This window comes from Alosa sapidissima, chromosome 18 (assembly GCF_018492685.1).
Source record: "Alosa sapidissima isolate fAloSap1 chromosome 18, fAloSap1.pri, whole genome shotgun sequence".
Classification (NCBI taxonomy): Eukaryota; Metazoa; Chordata; class Actinopteri; order Clupeiformes; family Clupeidae; genus Alosa; species Alosa sapidissima.
This window is the reverse complement of record NC_055974.1, coordinates 23,246,489-23,257,751: the sequence shown is the minus strand read 5'-3', so window position 1 is coordinate 23,257,751 and position 11,263 is coordinate 23,246,489. Positions and strand designations below refer to the sequence as shown.

Below are 11,263 nucleotides of genomic sequence, written 5' to 3'. Positions count from 1 at the left end.
TTTCAATCCTGCTATTGTACAACGGCTACATTGATTTGGCAAGCAAATATTACATTTCTGAGGACATTTGAGGTCTGGTTTATTGTGTATGGACCCGTCACACAAACCACCAACTATTTTGACTTCTGAAATACAAAGGGCAGTAATGACAGCCACACCTTAAACAGACAACAACAAAATAAAAATCACCATATTCCCATCGGGCCTTCTGCCTAGCACAAGATTTTGACGCTACCACTAGGGGAGCCACTGAGTGCTTCCTTGCTTTTTTTCCCCCTGTTCTTCCCCTCTCTCATTCTATCACTCTGGCTATGGCTGAAAATGTTACAGTGAAATTGGGAGCCGGGAGGGGTTAACAGGTTACAATGTTTCTTGGGAGACAATTTTTTTTTTTTTTTTGACGGTGCTACACGCTTCACAGGAGACAGCAGAAGAGGAGGAACACACACACACACACACAGAGTGCTTACAAACATTTCTCGGTTGCCTTTGGCGACAAACACAAATAAATAAACAAACAAACAAACAAACAAACAAACAAAAAGAAAAAAGAAAACAAGGGAGGCCAGTGAGGAAGGAGATGGGCAAAACATGCTCTTTATGTAGGTCATGAGAGACATTACATCCAGTCTTTAAGCCAACTGCTGTGCGTGTGTGTGTGTGTGCACGTTTTTAGTGTATCTGGAACTGTGTGTGTATGTGTCCATACGCATACGTGTGTGAGGGAATGTGTGTGTGTGTGTGTGTGTGTGTGTGTGTGCGTGACCTTCACCAAGTCTGAAACAGCACCTCCTATTGTCCAGCATCTCCTGCTCAAACACACACACATACAGTAAGAGAGCACATTACAATGTACCAGATGGACAGCAACAGAGAAGTGATTTATGGTTGAACATGGCTGATGGGATTTTCAAAGACACACTTTCACCATGAGGACATCAGGTCAAACTATTCATTAAGGGTAGTTTGGGTGGAGGTGACAAGGGATGACTTGTAGATCATTCTAGTGAAAGATCTTACGTAACTGCATGTCAAGCACTGCAAGTTTGTTTTTTGGGAAAATGTGCAAGCACACATTCCGTTTTCGTTTGCATGATTGCTTAAGATGGGAAAAGCAATAGAATGCAGAAACCCTGACAACTCAACCAAGATGGAGACACACCTAGCTTCCTGTGCGAAAGATGATGAAACTAAATGAAAAGCATTGCAAATGACCTGAAAACGACCTAGAGAGAAGACGGAGAAAAGAAATAAGAAAGTCACTGAATGGGTCCAGCCTTAAATATACATTTACAAAATGTATGCTCAGTGCACAAATGTTACTCCGCCAAGATAGAAATGACCTCAGTGCTGCGATAATTTCCTGAAACTTCAAATATCCTAAAGTTACGCCATTTAGAACGCATGGTATTGGACCAACACGGGTCCTGACACAGCGCGTGTACTGTTTTATGTGTGTGTGATCTGGGAGAGCTGTTTCAGGCTGGTGCACAGGTAAGACACACATGTATAAACACACACACACACACACACACAAGTATACACACACTATTCTACACACATACACACAGACACACACACACACTTCTCCCATCTCCCACCTTGGACCTTTTTTGTCTTTCTCTGTTTCTTTCTCTCCCTCTCCCCCTCTTTCTTTCTCCTTCCCCTGGGCTTCATCTTAGACTCGTCTCCTCCGGTATTTGGTGTTGAAAGGTTCTCCTCTTCTCTCTCTCTCTCTTGCTCGTGCTGCGGGTTTTGCCGTCACTTTTGGCACACGCTGACGCCTCATCGGTACTACATGAACTGCATCTAAAAACAGCGAGAGAGAGAGAGAGAGAGAGAGAGAGAGAGGGAGAAGGGAGGAAGAGAGAGAGAGAGAGAGAGAGAGAGAAGGGAGGAAGACAGAGAGAGAGAGAGAGAGAGAGAGAGAGAGAGAGAGAGAGAGAGAGAGAGAGAGAAACATGAGTGAATGTCACTGAATTCATGAAAGTGATGCTATAAATTCTCTCTCACACACACACACACTAGTAGCAGACCCAGCAACCAGTGTGATTGTGACGGTAGGCATTTTTCCCAGGACTGACGGCTCCCAGCAGAGCAACTGACACCCCACAACAGAGCAACAACAGGAGGAGTGGGGGAGGCAGGGGGTGTAAGGAAGGAGGGATCAGGGATTTAACTCAAACGTCAGTGATTTGGGCTGAAAAATGGAAACATCAGCAACATTAGGAGGAAGCCTTCCATAAGCAGAAAAGGGGAAAACAGCAAGGCCAGGAGAGGAACATGTGAGAGAGAGAGAGAGAGAGAGGAAGAGAGAGAGAGAGAGAGAGGAAGAGAGAGAGAGAGAGAGAGAATATGAGACAGACCATGACAATAATACAGAAAAATAACAGAAGGAAAGAGAGAGGGAGAGGGAGAGAGAGAGAGAGATGGAAGAGAGAAGCAGATATACTGAACACAATTTGAAACACAACTTGCTTTCACTCTGATTTTTCATGAATTGACGTAAAAAACACTGAATATTTTACCCATGTACTACCTAGTGAGCACTTCACCATCGAACAAGATAACCTATTCAACGGACACGTGTCACGTGTTAAAAAGATGCTGATTAAAAAGCATGATTATTGCACAGGTGTCCCATGGACAGGTCACAACAAAATGGCACTCGAAAATGCAGTTTTATCACAATGCCACTGATGCCTGGTGAAGCTTTGAGGGAGCGTGCAACTGGTATGCTGATTGCAGGAATATTTCACCCGAGCTGCTGCCCATGAACTCAATGTCAAGGTGACGTGCTCACGAATACAGATTAGACCAAATCTATGAACTACAAATCATGCTTTTTGTGTGCATAGAAACAACACTCAGATATTTTACTTCAACTCATGAAAAATGGGAGCAATTATTATTTATTGTGCTTGTGCTGCATTTGTGCTTTGCTCAGTATATATAGAGAGGCAGTGGGCAGAGCGAGAGCCATAAGCACACACAAGAGAGGGGTAGAAGAAGGAGTTAAGTATTAGCCTAAAACCAAAGAGGTGGCTAGTAGGGTATTAGGAGGTAGCTCAGCCAGGGTGGGGTTCTACCTCATTTACGCTGTCCACATTCCATTGGGTGGAGTCCTACACATACAAGAGAAGCTGTTTGACTTGTATGCACAGTAGGAAAGAAATCTCCACACGGTTTATTAACAGCGCCACCCAACGCGGAGTGATTGTCTTCCGCGCAGTCTCAGCATGCTAACGTCACCGATATATTTGTGTGTTCACAGCTTTAGGCTTTGATCTGACAACCTCACTATCTAACAAGGTGTACAGAATTACTGTTAAGTGTTGTCTAAGCTACCAGTGGAGGTGTGCAAGTCTTTGGTTAACTGGAGAGCAGATTTAACTTTCTTCATGTATGGAGTTCAGCATCCAGCTCTATACGCCACCGCTAAAATACTTAAACAGCTAACAATTTGTATGCTAAGCTCGTCTGTGCCTGAAGATGGCGAGGGGCTCAACACTGGGTCTTAGACAAACACTGGGCTTTCCACAGCAGCAGTCTCCCTCTCCCCACACACACACACACACACACACACACACACACACACACCTGCCGCATCCAGATCATTTTCTGTCTGAAGCAGGCCACTGGAGAGGACTGATAAATGTTGGGAGTAGAGTGTGCTGGCTTTAATGCCCAACACTGAGGCACTTGCTTTTTTTTTCTTCCTTTTTTATACACAGCTTGTTTTGCAAGGCAAGACGGGTAGAAATAAATAACTTACTGGTGTATATGTGTATGCTGGATAAGGAGATACCCTGACATAAGTACAGCTGCAACACAAGAGTCTGGGACTAAACAAGAATGTCAAAGCTACTCACCACTCAAAGCTTTATGAGGCCCTGATGGATCAGGTGAGAAGCACAGCTCGATATTGTTTTGCTCCCCCTCCCTACCCTCTCCTTCCTTCATCCCCAAAGCAGGGTGAACCATGTACCATGGAATGCTCAAGTCAACACTGCTTGAGATTTACATTTCGTTTTGTGAACCGCAAACCTGACACGGTGGCTTGTGGTATGAAGGGGAAAGCAAACAGAAAACAAATACGAAGGCAAATGGCAGCTTTTCCTCCGTCTAGCCCAAACCCACTCAGCCTTGAAGGTTACTGCCACTGTGCTCAGGCTGTTTTTCGGAACGCTTTCCCGTTCCAGGGTCTTTGTGGCTCTGACGTCAATGTTTTGTTCATCTTTCACAAATGCTGTGCACGGGAGCAAATTCACACTTTCCTGCATGCTTATGCAACTATGACTTTGCAGGAGGCTCTCTCTCTCGGTGTCTCTCTCTCTCTGTGTCTCTCTCTCTCCCTTGGTCTCTCTCTCTCCCTTGGTCTCTCTCTCTCTCTCTCCCTCTGTCTCCCTCATATCTAGGTTAGGTTTTCACCGATGTCTGTCTGTTTGCTGGTTGGTTGTCAGGAATACGCACAAACGACTAGCCCAAATTCTCCGAAAACTTGATGTAGCGAGATGTAGCAAAAAGCCAAAGCACTCGTTTGTCTGTGTATGAGACAATATAATGTCTGGCAAATATATGAAGGGTTTGACGGGGGATTTGACTCAATAGGTGGCTGGACGAATTCAGTTTTGGTTTGGCCAACATTGCGAGATACCGTACCTGGGCTCCGGGTATGGGGGCAAAGGGGTTGGTAGGTCTGAGGACAGGCTGGTTGTACATCATGGGCTGGGGGGTCATCACGGGCACCCCACTCATCTGGCCCATGTGAGGGGGGACCTGCGGGAGAGAGATGGGGAGGGGAAAAAAAAAAAACATTAATGCATGCACAAAAAAACCTTTCATATCATTGATGCTCCTGAAGGCTATGGTTACTTATATGTTAAACAGCCAAGAGACAGAGAGAGAGAGCGAGAGAGAGAGAGAGAGAGAGAGAGAGATGATAGAGAGAGAGAGAGATGATAAAGGGAAAGAGACCCAGGGGTGGGGTGGATTCTGAAAGAAAATGAAGATATACAAAGATATAGATAGAAAGAAGAAAAGATGAACAGAGGGGGTGGACAGAGAGAGAGAGAGAGAGACTAATAATGGGTGAGAGAAAAATAAAAAAAGACAGGGTAAAGAAAACAAACAAAAAAAAACAGGTAAGATGGAGGAAAGATGAAGACAGATCGATTAGACGGACACTAATATCCATGCTTGCGTGCACACTAGGGGTGTAAAGATTAACCGATATGTATCGGTATCCGTTTTTAACGTTACGGCTACATCGATACGTGAAGCCCCGTATCGGAATAAAACTGAAATGAACACTGAAACAATCAGATATAACTCTATAAAATCTATAAAAAAAAATATGTTGTATTTGGCTGCTGTGTTTGACTGAAACGTAGACTATTCTTTTTTCATTTCAATACAGTATATGAAACAAACCTCAGTTTAGATAATCATATTCATTTTTTTGCCTAATTGACAACCATGACCATGATAACTGATAATATAAAATTAATGTGCACCTTGAGCAAATGATAAAAAATCTATCAGAATGCTTTCCATTCTTGAACTGCATCGAATCGCACCGCATCGAATAGTCCTGAATCGTTTTTTATGAATCTATGAGATCTATGATCTTTTCTTGTATCGAATCGTGCCCATGTATCTAGATGCGAATCGTATCGTCTTTTACATGAGAGATTCACACCCCTAGTGCACACACATGTGCACAGGTACTTGGAAAACACACAGTATAAATAATAAATGGCATGCACATTGCCAAAAGGCACAAAACGTACCAGACATACAGTATAAACTAGAAACTACACTTACAGCATGTACAGTGCTCAGATCTGTATGGTGCATAATAATGCTGCGATGTATAGTATTTTCATGTGCATGTCCTTGTCATGTCCTTGCTAATCCAACGTCTTATAATGTCATATTCTGCATTCTATATGTAGCCTATGCTTATGTTTGATCCTGCCCCGGCATACAGGTTCTACATTTGTGCTAGGGCTTTGACTTTTGCCCAAAAATCATATTCGAAGTTCGTTTGTTTATTAATATTAAAATTCGAATATATTCGAATATGTGTTAATATTTTAACCATTAAATGTCTTCGGTAAGACCGATATTGGTATCAAACTTAAGTTCTATATGTTCTGTCCACCAAAGGGCAGTGTATCAGTCAATGTCAATAGACTACGTGCACTAAAGGCTGAGTATTTATGCGCGTGTTAAAATTGTTATTATTGAGCACAGGGCTGGTCGATAAAACGATAGCGATATGTATCGCAATAGACATGTAATCGATATCAATAAAAAATACGTTCGCCTACCTCAACACAGACTCTCCTTGCCCCATGCACTCTCTCTCTCTCCCTCTCAACAGGCACATCCCTCCTCAGCATGCACATGTAATCCAAACATTAATCGTGCAAGATGACTGGCTAAATTGCTATTAAATCCGGTTAGCATCATTAGCACGCTGCACGAATTTGTTCAAAACTGTTGCAATCAAATTGACTGCGAAGTTCAAATCATCTCAATCCCGATGCAAATGGAAAAGTATTTTCCAAGAGTCAAACGGGCCTGTCCCAAGGAGAAAAAGTATTCATTTGAAACTTAAACACACGTGAGGAAACTGAACAGTCTAACCAGTAGACTATGATAAACTAGAAAATTAAGCTAACGTTAGGCTACTTTGTTTACAATATTTCCAGGCTTCAACCAGTGCTGCTTTTTATTCAGACTTATCTGCACATTTATTTATTTGAGTGTTTTTCATGATTGTGTTGCCATTTCTTTTCCCTGTTTGCTTTGATTGATAACTGAGGTGATTAAAATCAGAGGAAGGTTAAGTTTAAAATAAAGTAATAAAGTGTCTATTATGTCTATGTGGGAGCTCACTAAGCGCAAACCAGCAAGGATGCTAACGTCACCTACAGGAGCCCAGATGACCAATGATAGTCTTGCTAATGAGCTCGCGATTTTACTTCACCAGACGTGAACAAAACCTCGGAATCTGAATTGAAAACAACGTTTACAACCAAATACATTTACAAAAAATTATTTCCATAGACTACAGGTTCGAATATTAAGAGATCCCTAAAATTTGTTCGAATATCTTTAATTTTTAAAATAATCGAATTATATTTGAATAACGAAGTTCGGAGTCAAAGCCCTAATTTGTGCCCCATGTGAAAGGATCTCCACAAGGAGGTAATGTCAAAGCCAGACTTTTCCAGCTGAGCCTTTGATGTGACGATAAATGGGGCAACTTTTCGAGCAGCGTTGCCAGGCAATAACATGACAGGTTCCTAATGTTTAGATTGGATGATTGTGACAAGCTACTTGTGGATGATTTAAGTCCTCCAAGTAAAATATTGTTGCCTTATGGCAGTGGAAAGGGTCCAAACAACAATGGACGGTAACACACACACACAAAGAGCTGCCCTGTGAAACATTGTACACAAGTGTGCTTCTAACACTGGGATGATTGCTATACAACCGACTACTGATGCAGAACGCATGCACCCTTGTGTTGGTATGTGCCTCTCTCTGTGCAGGGATTAGGAAATCTGCCTCCATATGACTTGCTCAGGAATGTACAGTGCATTGTGTTCTAACATGGGGAATAAGAGCAAGTAGGAACTGGGATCGGCATTGTTGCCGTTGTTCGTGTACGTGTGAGGAAAAAATACAAAAGGAAGACCGTAACCCAGAAAAGGAGAATGTGAAAGTATGTTGTACACCACCTTCCTTTGCTCAAGCAACTAAGTCTCGCTCTCTCCACATTGCACCTATCTGGGAGAATAACAATCAGAGTGGAGAGAAAAAGCCCCATCAATAGCTACAGATATTTCATCCACAAGAACATTCAGTCATTATCCATTCATCGCCATGCCAACGGGTACACCTCGATTGCTAACTCTATCCCTCCAGAACTGAGGGAGTTCAGCAGCACAGTGTCTCCTATAGTATAGCACACTATGGTCATTCTTCTGCTCAATGCAGAGGCATGATGACCAGCTTTACCTGGTTGCTGACATTCGCGCAGATGAGTCAGGCTACACTCAGGCTGTCTGCAGAGTGAGCATTATTTCTGACGCTGTTGCATGTTTAAGTTTCGTGTGAGTAGATATAATGAAGATGGTGATTGTCTTATTTACGGTGTGTCATCTTTTTTAACTCGTCTTAACTTTTAACTGTTATTTTAAGTTCCTTTAACTTCTTTTTCTTATCCTCTTTTTTTGTAATTAAGTGCTGCATTACCAAGTAAAATTCCTATGTACATTTGGCGAATAAAGCGATCCTGTACCCTGAAAAGAATAATTTTGAGACCAACATGTGAAAAACTCTAGACTTCGTATAAATTAATATTTATGACTCTCATACGTCTCAGTGGGTTAGGGTTTGTTCATAAAAACTCTTCACTGTCCACCAGTGGTGGAATGTAACGAAGTACAAATACTTCGTTACTGTACTTAAGTAAATTTTCCACGTATTTGTAGTTTACTTAAGTAGAATTTATAGTGCATACTTTTGACTTTTACTTCGTTACATTTGACAGCAATTATCTGTACTTTTACTCCGCTACATTTCTACACCACCATCGTTCCTTTTTACGATACATTTTATGATAATTTTTTTTCTCTCTGTTCTCTTCTTTCTTTCAGTACTTCCTCCACCACTGCTGTCCACACTAATATGCAAACCCGCCGTTAAATTCACGCCCAACTGAGAGTACTTCCAAAATGTTTTATGTGCCAGAAATCACTGTTGTGGACAGCAGGGCGAAATTGAGCAGTAATTATGCATTTTTCAAATTTGCCAAAGTGAGTATGAACAGGACCTTAGTTTCCCTGGCAACGGGATGCTGTGGCTCTGAGAATTATGTCTGGACCACCTAAGTCTCATACTTGAGTGCAGGCATGTGGACATCATTTATGACAAGCAGTCCAGCCAGAAACACCAAGTCCAAGTGCTTCACGATTTTTTGAGTCTCTACATGTGTGCAATTCTGGGATAATAAAATCTACAGCTGGGCAATGGACATGGGGCAGTCATCTTTCTGCAGGTGTGTTATTTAAGGGGAATTTCCACAAGAATGTCTGAGAATATTTGGATGTGTGGCAGTGAACAAGACTTGTTGGTGTGTGTGTGTTTGAGACCCACCATTCCATACACAGGCACTTGAGGCGTCGTCATGGGAAATGCCATCGGTGCTGGAGCCTACAGACAGACAAGGAAAAACACAGACAGGCAAAAACAACCATGAGAAATGGAGTCAGGACAGGACACCAGGAATGAACCCTGACCTAGCCATCCCATAACCCAACACACACAGGCACAAACACACACGCTCTTATGCACACACACACACACACACACACTAAACACCCCCGCCCGTACACACACACCCACCCGCACAGGAGTGCACACACACGCACGCCAACCCGCACAGGCATGCGTGTGCACACACAAAGATTTAACAGCTAACTGTGGAGGTCTTTTCCAAAGAGTCTACACACACACATCCAGGCCTCTCTTTCTTCCTGTACGTTTACACACACATGTGTGTGATCTCTACTTCATGTCCAGTTAAATAACAAATCAGAGACAGACACACACATCTGTAGGTAAACTGCTGTCTACAAGAACACTGTGGAATTTTCCACCTTCTCCTGCAGAGACCTGGTCTGACGTTGCTTGATTCCAGCTCACAGAGCTCTTGGTTGAACCTGAACAGGCCTTCAACACACAGCAATGTGGGACTCCACAGAGAAGTACAGTGTATATATACAGCACATCTAAATCAACAGTATGTGCATGAACTCAATGGGCAGCACTAAACTATTTATGTATATATTTATCTTGTTTAGTTGTTCTTTCTTTTCTACCTTATCAGATTAAGCTACCCTTTCTGTAACAACAATTACCACCAACATTGTTGTGTATCTTATCTTATGATCTTATCTAATCTTGAGGGATTGGATGGGGCTATCTAACCCATGTATCAGAGAGTGATGAACTACGATTGACAAACTATCAGCTGCAGAACTATTAGCTCTCATACAAACCTACAGTAGCACTGCCAATCATGTGCGCCAAAGGGAAGTGGGTATTAACAACAAGGAAGTTAAGATCACTGGTAAACTGGACAGGGTCAGCGAGAAGCACAAAGCTTTGGGCTTGGGTACTTACATAACCAGTATAGAACATTCCATTCTGCAGCGAAGCACGGACAGAAACCGCAGAAAGAGAGAAAGAGAAAGAAGTGTTGGATAGAGTGTAACAGAGAGAAAGAGAGGGAGAGAGAGATAGAGGGAGAGAGAGAGAACAAGCAAGAAGGGGCAGAATGAGAAAGTAAGAAAGAGAGAAAGGTTAGAAGTTGTACACATCAGACGGAAGCACAACAGGATGGAAGGGTGATGACCACAAAGGAAGTTGAGCAAGAAGAGAAATAAAGATTGAGACAGATCAGGAGGGAGGTAGAGACACGTAGAGACACAGAGAGACAGAGAGAGAGAGAGAGAGAGAGAGAGAGAGAGAGAGAGAGAGAGAGAGAGAGAGAGGGAGAGAGGGAGAGAGAGGGAGAGAGAAGGAAGTAGGGGGTTAGTGACAATGTCAACAGAGCAAGCAGGATAAAAAAGTTAGCAGCAAGGTCATTAGGCTACGCCCTGAGACTATACAAGAGTCAAGAGTACAAAGTAATGTTGGAAATTATGTGAATTATACTGCCTGACATTTTCTCCAAGGTGCGTGTGTAAGTGTGTGCGTGTGTGGTGTGTGTATGTGCGTATGTGGATGAAGGCGTGGTGAGCAGGTCACGACACACACACACAGATAGTGCAAGGCTCTGAATTGACACTGAACGCATTGACTGACATGTCTGAGCACACGTGCATGTTTGCAGCTTGATTCTGAGTGTGTGTGTGTGTTTGTGTGGGTGTGTGTAGGTGAGTGCCTGGCACTGAGTGCCTTGTGAGAAGGCAGACATATGCACACACACACGTGCTTATGTTTTTTTAAGAGGCACTTAAATACATGAATATGTCTGTTGTGCACGCAGACATGCTGCATGTGAATGTGTCCATACTGGGTGTGAGTTAAATGGAAGGTTTTCTGTAGTGCGAGTCTGTGCATAAAATAATATGTACTGTAAATATATGCACGCGCACACACACACACACCAGATCGGTTTGTTTTTGTGTGTGCATGTATATCCATCCATCTATCTATCTGTTGACACATGCAATCACAC

The 11,263-nt window shown here is 42.7% G+C and overlaps 1 protein-coding gene across 5 annotated transcripts in view; it reads right to left on the bottom strand.

Annotated features, from left to right (window-relative positions):
* Positions 1–276: 276 nt before the first annotated feature.
* Positions 277–11,263, bottom strand: part of LOC121689710 (phosphatidylinositol-binding clathrin assembly protein) — a 15,289-nt gene continuing 4,302 nt past the window's right edge. For 2 of the 5 annotated variants that reach the window (XM_042069774.1, XM_042069777.1), the window contains exons 4-8: positions 10,204–10,227; positions 9,175–9,231; positions 4,663–4,779; positions 3,090–3,125; positions 277–1,809 (exon numbers count right to left, since the gene is read on the bottom strand). In XM_042069774.1, the coding sequence (XP_041925708.1) occupies positions 1,795–1,809; positions 3,090–3,125; positions 4,663–4,779; positions 9,175–9,231; positions 10,204–10,227 (249 nt within the window). In that variant the 3' untranslated portion in view covers positions 277–1,794. The remainder of the gene's footprint in view (positions 1,810–3,089; positions 3,126–4,662; positions 4,780–9,174; positions 9,232–10,203; positions 10,228–11,263) is intronic. The other 3 variants (XM_042069775.1, XM_042069778.1, XM_042069776.1) reach the window with 2 other exon arrangements.